Genomic DNA, 15,856 nt, shown 5'->3' on the forward strand with positions numbered 1-15,856 from the left:
AGTATGATTTGCTTTATTACAACTACCCAGAGCTTCTCAAACTTTGCTGTAAAAGAAATAGTGTTTCAAGGAGGAGATTTTTAAATGGGCCAAAGGAGTGAAAATGAAGTGAAAGTTGCTCAGTCATGACCAACTCTTTGTGACTCCATGGACTGTAGCCTGCCAGGCTCCTCTGTCCATAGAATTCTCCAGGCAGGAATACTGGAGTGGGTTGCCATGCCCTTCTCCAGGGCATCTTCCCAACCCACAGATCAAACCCAGGTCTCCCGCATTGCAGGCATATTCTTTACCATCTGAACTACCAGGGAAGCCCTGGGCCAAAGGAGAGGGAAGGTTTTTCAATACATATATTAAAGTGGGCTTTTGAATTAGACCTTTAATATGCTTTGTGTGCATCATGACTCCTCAAGGAAGGTTTAATATGCTGTTTTCCCAGCACATCTGACCATGTTTAAGGGGCTTTCACTGCAGAGAAGTTTTAGAAAATGACCACAGTCACTCTTGAGTTCAAGGAGATTTGATTTTTAAAAATATTCATAAGATCTTAGAATATGTGTGCAAAAACTTTACGTGAATGCCTGCGTCCTCCCCACCCTCAGTTTTTTTTTTTTTAAATTAGTAAAAATCAGAATTTCAAAGCAGGTGGGTTACCAGTTACATAGTATGATTGCCATATGGTGGCAGCGCTTTAGCAAGTAAACATGTTTAAGGGTAACATTGAACACCATATTTTTATGTGCATCAGAATACACATGGATTATATTAGCAATTGTTGTGCATTCTTTTAATAGTCACCATTCTTACAATTTAAGTATTTTTAATATTATATCCAGCATGCAAATACTCATTAATTGGTGATGCTGTGACTATTGTGAAAAATTAGCTCCCATATCAGTAAGTTGTATGGAACTTAAAATGTCAGTTCCAGGTGATAAAATGCTACACAGTCATCCCTCACTGCCTGCAGTGGATTGTTCCAGGAGCCTCTGTGGGTACCAGAAATCCCAGGATTTTACAAAATGGTATAGTACAATGAATATAGTCGGCCTCCCATATCTGTAGGTTTTGTATCTGCAGATACTGAGTAGTGACTATATAAAAGGTCAGATAACTACCATCAACCTTTGTATAGTAAATTTAGGAAAAAGAATAGATACAAATAAGAGAAATTAAAAGCAGCAATAAAATAAAAAGACGCTATTTTAGGAACTCATGCTAAGGATGCATTCCCCCAAACTTTACATTTATGTCATAGGGAAAAATGTCTTGAATTCTGCCTTGAATAACGGAAGGGCATTAGGGACATATCTTAAATATACATTCCTATATAGCAAATGGGAGGTAGATGGTCAGAAGAGGTAATTTTGGATCATGAAACACTTTGGGGTAGGATAGACCTGGGGAGGTGGACTACAGGGGGCTTCAACTGGCTAGTAACAACATTGAGGAGGCAGAAGTAGGGGTGGGAGAGTGAGTCTGAGGAGGTAAGAGAGAGAAGGTGCAGATGGTAGAAGAAATCTGATTTTTAAAAATTCTATTTTGTCAACAAAAGGAAAAACAAGCATTGAAGAAATTAGATAATGTCCGAAAGGATCACGAAAACAGATTAGAAGCTCTTCAGCAGGCTCAGGTACCATGTTTAAGCTTTCTTTCAGATACTTTTTAAAAAATGGAAAGTTTAACTGGCATTGAAACAAATTTTTTTTTTGGCTTATTTCTTAAGGAAATAGACAAACTTAAAGGAGAACTTATAGAAATGAACTTACAAATAGTTGACAGAGCCATTCAGGTTGTTCGAAGTGCTTTAGCCAACCAGATAGATTGGACGGAAATCGGGTTAATTGTGAAAGAAGCCCAGGCTCAAGGAGACCCTGTTGCAAATGCAATCAAAGAATTAAAACTACAAACAAACCATGTAACAATGCTGCTAAGGTAAGTTTGATTCTTAGTTAAGCAGTTAATGTCTATTTTGCTAAAACTGTATTCATTAAAAATTCATTTGAAAATTTTTCTTTGAAAATACTGGGAAACATTAATTTACATTAAAATAATGCAACTTTTTAAGTACTATAGACCATTTATGATTTCATTGAGAAAAAAATAAGAAAGTGATGTCATTGACGTTAGTGAAATACTATTGAATATTTTTAATAGAAATCCATACTTGTTATCAGAGGAGGAAGATGACGATGTTGATGGTGACATCAGTACTGAGAAAAATGAAACTGAACCACCAAAAGGAAAAAAGAAAAAGCAAAAGAATAAGCAACTGCAGAAGCCTCAGAAAAACAGGCCGTTGCTTGTTGATGTTGATCTCAGCTTGTCAGCATATGCCAATGCCAAAAAGTAAGTCACAAATTTAAGTATAAATTAAATTTATTTTTTGGCTGTGTTGTAAGGCATGTGAGACTTTAGTTCCTTGACTGTCAGAGATTAAACCTGTGTCCCCTACAGTGAAAACATGGATTCCTAACTACTGGACTGCCAGGGAATTCCCATAAGTATAAGTTTTAGGTACAATATTATCTGCAATAAATCTGTTAGGATATTAAGGATAAGAGGTATTATTTTGACTATATATACTTTGGGGTGAAATACTTTTCAGAAAATATTTTAAAACCTTGTGGATTATTTAACTTTTTCATATACAACATACAAAACAAAGTTACATAATGTGCAAAACTTGTTCTTAATTGTTTGAGAGTCTGTAAAATTAGGAATAATGTAAATGGAAAACTAAAGTGTAAAGATTTTATCTAAAATTAAGAGATACATTTTTCTAGGTATTATGATCACAAGAGATATGCTGCTAAGAAAACTCAGAAGACTGTTGAAGCTGCTGAGAAGGTACTTAATATGTCTTAGAGTAAACGTTCATTGTTTTTCTCTGCCTTATTAATTTAATGGACTTAGTTATTTCTTCGCAATCTCAAAAATGACAGTGATCTCTGTCAAATCCCTTATGACTATACAGTGGAAGTGAGAAATAGATTTAAGCGACTAGATCTGATAGAGTGCCTGATGAACTATGGATGGAGGTTCGTGACATTGTACAGGAGATAGGGAGCAAGACCATCCCCAAGAAAAAGAAATGCAAAAAATCAAAATGGCTGTCTGAGGAGGACATACAAATAGCTGAGAAAAGAAGAGAGGCAAAAGGCAAAGGAGAAAACAAAAGATATACCCATTTGAATGCAGAGTTCCAAAGTATTAGCAAGGAGAGATAAAAAAGCCTTCCTCAGCAATCAATGCAAAGAAATAGAGGAAAACAATAGAATGGGAAAGACTAGAGTTCTCTTCAAGAAAATTAAGACACACCAAGGGAACATTTCATGCAAAGATGGGCTCAATAAAGGACAGAAATGGTATGGACCTAACAGAAGCAGAAGATATTAAAAGAGGTGGCAAGAATACACAGAAGAACTATACAAAAAAGATCTTCACGACCAAGATAATCACGAAGGTGTGATCACTCACACTCATGTAGAGCTGGACATCCTGGATATGAAGTCAGGTGGGCCTTAGGAAATATCACTATGAATAAAGCTAGTGGAGGTGATGGAATTCCAGTTGAGCTATTTCAGATCCTAAAAGAATGCTGTGAAAGTGCTGCACTCAATATGTCAGCAAATCTGGAAAACTCAGCAGTGGCCACAGGACTGGAAAAGGTCAGTTTTCATTCTAATCCCAAAGAAAGGCAATGTCAAAGAATGCTCAAACTACCACACAATTGCACTCAATGGAGAAGGCAATGGCACCCCACTCCAGTACTCTTGCCTGGCAAATCCCATGGATGGAGGAGCCTGGTAGGCTGCAGTCCACGGGGTTGCTAGGAGTTGGACACGACTGAGCGACTTCACTTTCACTTTTCACTTTCATGCATTGGAGAAGGAAATGGCAACCCACTCATGTTCTTGCCGGGAGACTCCCAGGGATGTGGGAGCCTGGTGGGCTGCCGTCTATGGGGTCACTAAGAGTCGGACACAATTGAAGCGACTTGGCAACAGCAGCAGCACCAGGGAACATTTCATGCAAAGATGGGCTCAATAAAGGACAGAAATGGTATGGACCTAACAGAAGCAGAAAATATTTATTAAGCAGCACACAGTAGTAAAGTAATGCTCAAAATTCTCCAAGCCAGGCTTCATCAGTACGTGAACTGTGAACTTCCAGATGTTCAAGCTGGTTTTAGAAAAGGCAGAGGAACCAGAGATCAAATTGCCAACATCTGATGGATCATTGAAAAAGCAAGAGAGTTCCAGAAAAACATCTATTTCTGCTTTATTGACTATGCCAAAGCCTTTGACTATGTGGATCACAACAGACTGGAAAATTCTGAAAGAGATGGGAATACCAGACCACCTGACCTGCCTCTTGAGAAACCTATATGCAGGTCAGGAAGCAACAGTTAGAACTGGACATGGAGCAACAGGCTGGTTCCAAATAGGAAAAGGAGTACATCAAGGCTGTATATTGTCACCCTGCTAATTTAACTCATATACAGAATACATCATGAGAAACTCTGGGCTGGAAGAAGCACAAGCTGGAATCAAGATTGCCGGGAGAAATATCAATAACCTCAGATATGCAGATGACATCACCCTTATGGCAGAAAGTGAAGAGGAACTAAAAAGCCTCTTGATGAAAGAGGAGAGTGAAAAAGTTGGCTTAAAGCTCAACATTCAGAAAACTTAAGATCATGGCATCCGGTCCCATCACTTCATGGGAAATAGATGGGGAAACAGTGGCTGACTTTATTTTTCTGGGCTCCAAAATCACTGCAGATGGTGACTGCACCCATGAAATTAAAAGACGCTCGCTCCTTGGAAGGAAAGTTATGACCAGCCTAGATAGCATATTCAAAAGCAGAGACATGACTTTGCCAACAAAGGTCTGTCTAGTCAAGGCTATGGTTTTTTCAGTAGTCATGTATGGATGTGAGAGTTGGACTGTGAAGAAAGCTGAGTGCCGAAGAATTGATGGTTTTGAACTGTGGTGTTGGAGAAGACTCTTGAGAGTCCCTTGGACTGCAAGGAGATCCAACCAATCCATTCTAAAGGAGATCAGTCCTGGGTTGTTCACTGGAAGGACTGATGCTAAAGCTGAAACTCCAGTACTTTGGCCACCTCATGCGAAGATTTGACTCATTGGGAAAGACTCTGATGATGGGAGGGATTGGGGTCAGGAGGAGAAGGGGGCGACAGAGGATGAGATTGTTGGATGGCATCATTGACTTGATGGACATGGGTTTGGGTGGACTCCGGGAGTTGGTAATGGACAGGGAGGCCTGGTGTGCTGTGGTTCGTGGGGTTACAAAGAGTCAGACATGACTGAAAAGCAACTGAACTGAATTGAACTGAATTATTTCTTCCATTTTTAAATGAGGTTTTCAAATTCAGAAATAGTTTTCAAATATAATTTTGCTTAAAATGTGTATGTTTTCAGTATTTATTTTCTCCCCTAAGCCTGTCTTCACTGGATTTCTCTATCTCAGTAATTTCCCCTTTGCTCAAGTTAAAAATGCTGGTGTCATCTTGGAGTATTCTCATATTCAATAACTCCTATTAAATAAAAGTGAAGTGTTTTTTCTCTGTTCAGATCTTCCAGTTTCTTCCCATCTTATTTAAGACACTGTAAAGCCCTTTTGGCCCATCAGGTCCTACACGATCTGCTTCCCTTTGATCACATCACCTATCCTGTTAAACGGGGCTTCCCTGGTGGCTCAGTCAGTGAAGACTCCACTTGCAGTGCTGGAGATGAGTTTGATCCCTGGTTGGGAAGATCCCCTGGAGAAAGAAATGGCAACCCACTTCAGTATTCTCGCCTGAAGAATCGCATAGACAAAAGAGCCTCGTGGGCTGTAATCCATGGGGTCACAAGAGTTGGACATGATTTGGTAACTGCAGCAGACGGTTACATACTCTTTCCAACTACAGTGGGATCTTAAGCTGTTCCTACAACAGTGGCCCGTGCTACTTTCTCAGGGCGTTTGCACTTCCTACTCTTTCTGCCGAGAACATTCTTCCCTCAGATTTTTTGTGGTTGGATCCCCCTCTTCATTCATATGTCTACTTAAATAAGCCTTTATCAGAAAGGCCTTTTTGGACCATTCTAAGTAAAAATACGACTGCCCTCAGTTTCTCTTTACTCTTTGTTTTTCTTGTTTAAAAACATACACCCCAACATATGATTATCTGTCTTCCCTCTAGAATGTAGATTGTATGAACATGAAATCTTTTATCTGTTTTATTCATTGCTGTGTCCCAGTCCCTAGAATATTGCCTGGAACCCAGTCACACTAAAATCTGTTAAATGAATGGCCTTCATGACTTACTTCTATCTTCCTCTCCAACCTCATTTTTTGACACTTTACCCTGTGATCATACTTGCTGATCAAGCTGCAAGTATCTTTTTATTCTTTGTGTTGGTAATTCCATTAATCCTTCAGGCTTTAGGCTAAGTGCCATTTCCTCAGAAATACCTTTGACCATAATCAATGATAAATCTGGACTCCCTTGTTACACTCTTGTAGCATCCTTTGTAGCATTTACCATGTTTATTTGAATAATTATGTATTTATATATCTCTTCTCCTAGACCCCAGTGATTTATTCATTGTGTGTCTGACATCTAGCCCCAAACCTCCTGTATGGTTGCACTAATTATCTGGCAAACAAGTGAACTGTTTGAACCGTGCCCCCCGCCCCCGCCGCGTTTTTTTTTTGAAGGTCTTGAGCAGATATTTGTTTAAAATCATTTTAATGTTTAAAGCAGAGTTTTTTTCATTACCTTCATGTGCATGTTATGTGTATTAATATATAGATTATGTCATTTCGTGACATCTAAACTATTTCTTGCCCTATCATTTACTTGGTATTATTTAAATAAAATTTTCAGCAAATTACTTAAAAACTCTTTTCTTATAAATAGGCATTCAAATCAGCAGAAAAGAAAACAAAGCAAACCTTAAAAGAAGTCCAAACAGTTACCTCTATTCAAAAAGCAAGAAAAGTATATTGGTAAGTGTTCATTTTTGAAATATATTTTGTTTTTATCAAACTTCTACATGCACATTGTTTAGAAAATCAAGCAGTTCTACAAAGCTTGTTAAAAACCACTAACCCTGCAAACTTTTGTAGCTAGTGGTCTCAGAGTGTGACATGTGGGCTCCCAGGAGGGCAGGCTCTAATAGTTGTGGCCTATCGAGTTGTTGCCCATGGACTTAGTTGCTCTGTGGCCTGTGGGGTTAGTTCCCTGACCAGGGATTAAAACCATGTCACCTACATTGCAAGGTGGATTCTTTACCGCTGGACCACCAGGGAAGTCTCTGCCTGCTCTTACTGCCTCCTCTCTCAAGGAAGCTTTTAGTTCTTTTAGCTGATTCTTTTGCTGTGTACTTCCATTTCTCTTAGTAATGTATTGCTGCCTAATTTTTCTGTTTTATACTCTTAATAACTTCCCATTATGGAAAGATGAAGATTTTATTCTTTTCATTTGTGCTCCATTACATACACATACATCACCTAGCTTCTCAATATAGTTACAGCATAATTTTGTCAAGATTGATATTCTGTATTGAGTATTATGGATATTTAAATTGTAGTCACAGCTGGTTCATACAGTATTCTGCTTTCTTTTCCTTTCCTGCTCAGCATTTTATCTTCCCTGAAGTTAATAATTGTCTTGTTTCATTTACTTTCTTTTTCTTTTGTTCTTATTAGTAATCATGTTCAAATTATCTTCCAAGTATGTTCAGACAATTGGAATCTTATCAATATCATCTCCTTGCTGAAGTCTTCCTTGGAGCTTTTTGATCTACTTTGTTCTAGATGTTTTCTCTAAGCATTTTATTTTATTTTTTATTTTTATTATTTTTTTAATTTTTATTTTTACTTCATTTTACTTTACAATACTGTATTAGTTTTCTCTAAGCATTTTAAATTCTCCTTTTATTGCTATTCTGCAAGTTCTCTTTAACCTCTCTCTTCTGAATCTCAAACTTCCATTTTCTTTGTTGATGGACTGTGTGGTCTAGAATCTTCATGAAAAGGGGGTATGTAAGAGGTAAAATTTTGAGGTCTCCAATGTCTAAAAAAATTATTTTACTCTTAACAGTTTGGATGGGTATTGAATTCTAATTTGAAAATGTTTTCCTCAGACTTTTGAAAAGGCATTTTCCATTGTATTAACTTCCAGATTTGATCTTGAAGTTTGGTGTCATTTGACAGTTGAATTTTAATAGGAAACTTGTTTTTGCTTTTCTGTAAACTTCTGGATCTTTTTTTTTTTTCCTCTTAATTTTCCAAAATTTCACAAGAATATAGGTTGGTAAGGATGTTTTTATCCTTATGATGGATAATTTGTGAGCATTTTTCATTTGGAAACAGAAATTTTCTTGAACTATTTCTTAGAAAATCGCCTACCCTCTGTTTGTTTTTTGTTTTGCGTTCTTTTTCTTACTTTCTAAAAGTCTTATTTTGTACATATGGGACCCCCTCAACAGTTGTCCGGTTTCACTGCCTTTTTTTTCCATCTCTCTCTTCTTGTTCTGTATTCTGAGTTTTTTTTTCAACTTTATCTTCAATCCTTCCATTGAATTTTTTGATCTTCTATTTCTTCCTATCATGTTTAAGTTTTGAGCTATTTTTGGTTATTTCAGTGTTACTTTAAAAATTTCTGTTTTTTAACAGTATATTTCTTTATAACTGAGAATAGTTTTGCTGTATTACATTTTATTTAATATTCTTTTCTTAATAGGTCTGTCTTCTCCAAGTTTCTTTTTCTATTTTTTGGTTTTGTCTCCAGTGTTCACTTGTGTTAATGTCTGGTGATCCTTGACTGTCTGCTCATGTTTTCTAGTAGAACTGTAAAATGCTGATTGGAAGTTCTTTGTGGTTTGTTGGACTTGTAAAATAATCTGTGTCGTCCATTTTCTGTGCAACTCTGAATGTCTTTTTGCCACTTTTTGCCTCTTCAGCTGGTCTCATTTCCTAGAAAAGTTTCTTGTGCTTATGCTTGTAAAGTGAAGACTTGGTTGTCTCCGTTTTAGGGGACCAGTGGAAATAATAAGCTAGAGAGTCTTAGTATCCAGTATTTCATACATTTACTTAATTGCCCTATTTTTACATATTAATATATATAATTTGTGATTTATTTCCCCTAGTCCAGTGATCCTCTTTGTACCCTTTTTATAGGTTTAATTTCTGGCTTTTCTGTTAGAATGTTGAAGGGGTAATTACCACCATGTTCAAAGCTGGAAAGATCTACGGAAGTTGTTACTTCTTAATCAGATTTTTAGCCAGCCTTTCTGTTTTAAACTTCATCTTAAACCTATTTCTAGCAGTACCTTGTGCTTTTTATGGGTCACACAAGCGTAAGTTGATTTGTTTCTTGACTTTTTGCACCATCAGCTTAGGATTCAGCTTCTTGAGTCAGCTCATTTGTCCATTTATTTTCCAGCTTTCAAAATTTTTTTTCTTTTTTCTCTAACATCTCTTGAATATCATTGATGTGTAATTTTCATTTCTCATAATGCTTTTGTTAGCTATTGATACAAGATTATATTATCTCATAAAACAACTGAGAAGTGTTCCTTTGTCAACTGTCCTTGATGGAAGTCAGCTGAGATTTTCTTTATGGGAAAGTTTTTCATTACAAATTCAAATTCTTTAGTAAATAACAGGACCACTCAGATTTTCTAGTTTTGGTTAGCAGTGCTTTTCTAAGATGTTGTCTATTTTGTCCAAAGTTTGAAATTTATTGGCAAAAAGTTTATTAATATCCAACTTAACTTTCTTTTCTCTCTTTTGGCTGTACCATGTGGCATGTGGGATCTTAGTTCTCTGGCCAGGGATCAAACCTGTGCCCCCTCTAGTGGAAGCGTGGAGTTTTAACCACTAGTTCATCAGGGGAGTCCCTCCACTTAACTTTTTAACATCCCTAGAATCTTTAATTACTTCTCTGTTTTCATTCAAGAATTATTTGTGCCTTCTCTTTTTCTTAATTAATCTGATCAGAAGATTTTCAGTAGTATTAGGATCCTTAAAAAACTAGTTTTTAACTATTGATCTCCATATTATATATGTAATATTTTAAGAATTATTTTCATCTTTGTGCTTTTCTTTGGGTCTTTTTTTGCATTTCCCTTTCTGGTTTCTGGAAACAGAAGCTTAGTTCATTGATTTTTTTCCCCCTTCCCTCAGCTTCTTTTCTAATATAGTTAAGCAATAAATTTATATCAGCATGGGTTTATCTTCATCTACAGCATTTTGTTGTTTAGTATTTTCATTATCTTTCATGTCAAGATATATTCTCATTTCCAATGTGATTTCTCCACCCGTGCATTATTTAGAAGTATATGTCTTACTTTCTGAACATATTGAGAGGGGGATTGGTTATATTTTTGTTACTGATTTTTAGCTTAATTGGTGTAATAGAGATGATATTCTGTATCTCAGACATTTGATGTTTATTGAAACTTGTTTCCTGGTCCAGTCTATAGACAGCTTTATTTATAAATGTTTCATGTATAATTGAAAAGAATGTCTTTTCTAGAGTTATTGAGTACATTTCTTTAAATATCAAGTCATGTTTATTAATCATGTTCAAATTTTTGGCACCTTTGATTCTTTTTAATGATTGTTTTTCCAATTACTGAGAGAGATGTGTTGAATATCATATAATTATGGATTGTCGCTCCTTTTACTTTTGCATTTTTGCTTCATATATGTTAAGGCTATCTAGTTAGGTGATACCAATATAGAACTGTTTTCTCTTTTCAGTAATTGAGCCTTTTATTACTTTTAATGAAATGTCCTTTTAACTTACATCTATTTTATCTGTCTATGCGAAATGTTCAGACTGTTTCAACTGGTTTTGGTTAGTGTTTGCATGGTATTATGTTTTGCTGTCATTGTATTTCAACATTTTTATATCCTTATGTTTTAAAGGATATATATATATCATTTTTTTCCCAGTCTGACAGTCTTTGCATTTTACCTGGAAAAATGACTGTGTGTGTGTGTTCGTCACTCAGTCGTGTCCAACTCTTTGTGACCACATGGACTGTAGCCCACCAGGCTCCTCTGTCCATAAATTCTACAGGCAAGAATACTGGACTGGATTGCCATTCCTTTCTCCAGGGGATCTTCCCAACCTGGGGATAGAACCCAGGTCTCTCTCATTGAAGGCAGATTCTTGACCATCTGAGCCACCAGGGAATCTCCAAGAGAATTGACTATGTTTATATTTAATATAGTTTCTGATATATTTTGGTTTAAATCTACTGTCTTACTGTTTGCTTTCTATGTGTCCCATTCTATGTTCTTTTTTGTCTTCTTTATTGCTTTCTTTTGATGAGTTGACTTTTTTTTGGCCTGTTATCCATTCCTTTGCTAGGATGATTACAAAATACATCCTGAATTTACCTTTCTCATTCTTTGTGTCCTTATTGGATATATGTCATTTTACAAACCTTTTTACCATCAGTGGGGAAGTGGTTAAATCCGTAGTACCTCCATTCAGCAATGAGGAAAATATATTTTTAAGTAAAAAGAGAAAAAAAGATGCAGAACAGTGTGTTGTGTCTAAAGAAAAGGTTTAGAATAAGCAGTTTATTTTAGCTTTTTTATATATAAAGAAATACTTGAGAGGGGTACATCAGAAGCTAATGACCCCCTTGGTCAGCAGCAGTGGTAGAAGATAGAGATGTAGGATCTGTCACTCTATATTTCTATATAGTCTTAAAATTTGAGCCATGTATATGTATTACTTAATAAAAAATCATTTTAGAAAATAAGAGTAGAATCCTTCTGCTGTTATATTTGATATAAGATAGTTTTGTTTAATGCCTGTGCTCAACCTGTCATTTTTTTAAAAATATTTATTTATTTGGGTATGCCAAGTCCCTTAGTTGCAGCATGAGGAGTCTAGTTCCTTGACCAGGGATCGAACCTGGTCCCTCTGCATTGGGAGTAAAGAGTCTTGGCCACTGGACCACCAGGGAATTCCCCAATCTATCATATTTAGCCAGGAATTTTAAAATTGTAGGTTAAATCATAAAAAGATTATCTTACTAGTCATATGTAGCATAGAAATATTTATGTTCATCTCATTTTCTAAATATCATACAAATATACACTCTTCAATTAAAAAAAAACAAACCTTATTTTGTATTGGGGTGTATAGCCGGTTAACAGTGTTGTGGTAGTTTCAGGTGAATAGCAAAAGGACTCAGCCATACATATGCATGTATCCGTTCTCCCCCAATCCCGCCTCCCATCCAGGCTGGCACATAACATTGAGCTGAGTTCCATGTGCTATACAATAGGTCTTTGTTGGTTATCCATTTTAAATTTGACAGTTACACTCGTTTTATCAGTGGTGGTATGTATTAACCATGAAAACCCAAGTTAATTTGCTTCTTCAGAAAAATAATTTTACACTTCTGATGACAATTTTTGGTTTTACATATTTTAAATGTAAAGAATGTCATGTATGTAAACATTAAGTTGATTAATTGAGGACAAAGAATGTCATATATGTAAACATTCAGTTGATTGAGGACAGAATGGGAAAACAATTTTTCTTTCTTACCTGCAGTCCCAAAGAATATCCAGTGCCCCACTGAAAGAGAGCTAAACCTAGGGACCAGGTGACATTTTATGTTTTTTGTAATTCATTATTACAACTTCAATCTAAGACTGTCTATATGGGAAGGAGATAAAGAGAAAACATTTTTTTAAACATAATATTAAATTGCTTTCTACTAAGACTGTTTTAAGAATATCCTAAGGCAATTTATTACAAGTTTTCAGTAAAATTCAGCTTGATACCTTAAAAGAAATTAAGCCATCAAGTTGTCTTAACCTACACATAGGAGAGCCTTCTGGTTCATTTTGTTGAGTAAAAGGATCTGAATTCAGGCAACTATGAAGGGAAAAAAATGTTAACTTTTTTCTTTAAAATTTGGTAGGTTTGAGAAATTCCTCTGGTTCATTAGCTCAGAGAACTATCTAATTATTGGTGGACGAGATCAGCAACAGAATGAAATAATTGTGAAAAGATACTTGACACCAGGTAAGTAAGATTAAAATTCTAAAAATTTTTTCTTAAGTAATTGGATTGGTTATCTCAGTGTTAGGTGTAGATTTTCATCTTGTACTCTTTTGTTTGACAGATTTAATTGGTAGAGTTTCATGGTTTATGGTTGAATATGTGCTTTGATACTTAAATTTTCATTTTAAGTGAATATTCCTAAAGGATTAATGCTCAGCTAATCTGTAGTATTAGATTTCTGATTTTCTGCTATATTAACAAAATAGCTTTTAATTTTCCAAACTGGCTGGACATCAAATTTTTTAAAGCTTAATTTTTAAATGCTGAAGTTTGCAAACGTTTTATGCATTTAGAAACAGGGCTTCACCCCTGTGTTGTAAGGCCTCTCATTTGTTTTTGTTTGCTGATAACCATCACTTCACTGTGGCTGAACCCTCAGTATGGGTATCAGAAATCAATAATCAATATGAGAGCTAATCTCATGTCCTTTGAGGATCCAGAAGCAGGAAAGAAAACAACAGGGTTCAGGTTACATGGTGCCCAGGGCTTGCTTTCTGTCTTCTCTAACTCTCTTCATTGTGAGCTGAGCCTTTCATGGAACTGTATGGGATTTGCTCTTCTTTGAGTTTCAAATCTCAGATGAACTATCCATGGCAAACAGTGGCTGCTCATTTTTTCTGTTAGAAACCAGGCACTTTACTTTTCCCTAGTTGACCATCATCCATGCATTCATCTATTTCCTCATTTATTTGTCATCACACATTTCAGAATAAAACTAGAAGTCCTTATTGTGGCTTGCAGGGTTCCTGGCTTCTTCTCTAGTCTCATTTCTTACTTATCTTCAGTCTGGCTTCATGATTGTTTGTCACATTTGTCAACCATCTGTGGTCCTTAGGACCTTTGTTTGCATTTGCTACGATGACTCACTCATCACCAGGTGTCTCTCACCAATCAGCAGGCTAGCCTGGGCTCGCTTATATGGTAACTCAGCAAATTTCTGAGAGGAAAAAGAGGAAGCATACAAGCCTGTCTAGGCCTAGACTGGGAACTGGCATTTGGTCATGTCTGCCACATTCTCTTTGTCAAGGGGTAGGACCATATTTGAGTGACAGGGAAGTGGACTCCACCTCTTGATGCAGCTTCAGGGTCATAGAGCAGAGAGGTGTGGACAGAGGGAGGGAGAAGAACTATGACCATTTTATCTGCCTTATTAGCATAGCTTTCCTCTGAGGAGGCCTATGAGAAATCCTCCCATGGTGGGAGATGGTCTTTTCTTTATTTATTTTCTTATACGTTTTGGGTTTTGAACGCTTTAAATAATAAGTAAACGATTTCAACTTAAACAGAAATAAGACTTACAGTACTATTTATTTGTTTTAAAGGGGACATTTATGTCCATGCTGACCTTCATGGAGCAACTAGCTGTGTAATTAAGAATCCAACAGGTAATGTAATTCATTCTGTTATTCAGAACTTTTATTTTGTTTAAACTATTTTTAGTATAAGAGAAAAAACACTAATAGGGGTAAGGGACACTTTATTATAATGATGTTTCAGTCCATCAGTAAGATATAGAGTAGAAATAAAACAGACTGTAGAGAAAATCAATAAAACCAAAGTTAGTTCTTTGAAAAGATCAATAAAATTGATAAACCTTTAACTATACTAACTGAAAAAATAAGATTCAAATTCCTAATATCTGTAGGACTTTTAAAGAAGACTGAAATTCAATCCTTCATAAACTCTTCCAAAAGACACAAGAGACAGGAACTTTCTAACTCATTCTTTGGGACCAGTATTACCCTAATAACAAAACCAGACAAAGATATCACAGTGAAGGAAACCACTGATCAATATCACTTATGAATAGAGACACAAAAATCCTCAACAGACTATTAGGAAATTGAATCTAGCAGTATATTATAAGGATTATACATATGATAAAATGGGATTTATTCCCAGGAATGCAAGGTTAATTTAACATATGAAAATTAATCAGTGTAATACAGTATATCAGTAGCATAGAGGACAAAAACCGCATGATGATCTCAACTAATGCAAAAAAGCCTAAAAGCCTTTGGCGGTAGTCTAGTACTCATTTGTGATAAAAATACTCAGCAAACTAAGAATAGATGGACATGTCCTCAAGTTGGTAAATAACATCTATAAAAAATTCACAGCTAAAAATCATGCTTAATTGGGAAAGACTGAGAGCTTTTCCCCCAAGATCAGGAATAAGATGAGCACATCTGTTGTTGCCATGCTTCTACTCAACATCATATGGAGGTTCTGAGTAGGCAGTTAGGCGGTGAAAAGTTTAAAATATCCAAATTGGTAAGGAACAGATAAAAGTGTCTCTGATTGCAAATGGCATAATTTTATATATTTAAAACCTTAAGGAATCCACCAAAAATTATTAGTTAACAAGTTCAGCAGTATCTAGGATATAAGGTCAGTATATAAAATGTCAGTTATGTTTTTATATACTAGTAATGAACAATATTAAGAGGAAATTAATAAAACATCCTCTTATAACAGCATTGAAGAAGAATAAAATATTTAGTAACAAACTTACCAAAAAGTAAGACATATACACCAAACTACAAAACATCATTGAAAGAAATTAAAGAAGATCTAAATAAATGGGAAGATTTCCAATGTTTATAAATTAGAAGTCTTAATATTGTTCTGATGGCAGTGTTTCCCACACTAATCAACAAATGTGGTGCAGTCTTTCTCACCACTGCCTGTTTTTGCAGAGATAGACAAAATTCATCCTAAAATTCATGTGGAAATGCAGA

General features: G+C 35.8%; 1 protein-coding gene across 2 annotated transcripts in view; it reads left to right on the forward strand.

The window, feature by feature from the left end:
- NEMF (nuclear export mediator factor) overlaps positions 1 to 15,856 on the forward strand; it is a 54,908-nt gene that overhangs the window by 20,025 nt on the left and 19,027 nt on the right. The window contains exons 12-18 of one of the 2 annotated variants that reach the window (XM_068991485.1): positions 1,553 to 1,630; positions 1,724 to 1,932; positions 2,155 to 2,346; positions 2,784 to 2,847; positions 6,930 to 7,018; positions 12,973 to 13,076; positions 14,438 to 14,500. In XM_068991485.1, the coding sequence (XP_068847586.1) occupies positions 1,553 to 1,630; positions 1,724 to 1,932; positions 2,155 to 2,346; positions 2,784 to 2,847; positions 6,930 to 7,018; positions 12,973 to 13,076; positions 14,438 to 14,500 (799 nt within the window). The remainder of the gene's footprint in view (positions 1 to 1,552; positions 1,631 to 1,723; positions 1,933 to 2,154; positions 2,347 to 2,783; positions 2,848 to 6,929; positions 7,019 to 12,972; positions 13,077 to 14,437; positions 14,501 to 15,856) is intronic. The other variant, XM_068991492.1, reaches the window with a different exon arrangement.

The sequence above is a fragment of the Capricornis sumatraensis genome, chromosome 2, assembly GCF_032405125.1.
Source record: "Capricornis sumatraensis isolate serow.1 chromosome 2, serow.2, whole genome shotgun sequence".
In the NCBI taxonomy this organism is placed as follows: Eukaryota; Metazoa; Chordata; class Mammalia; order Artiodactyla; family Bovidae; genus Capricornis; species Capricornis sumatraensis.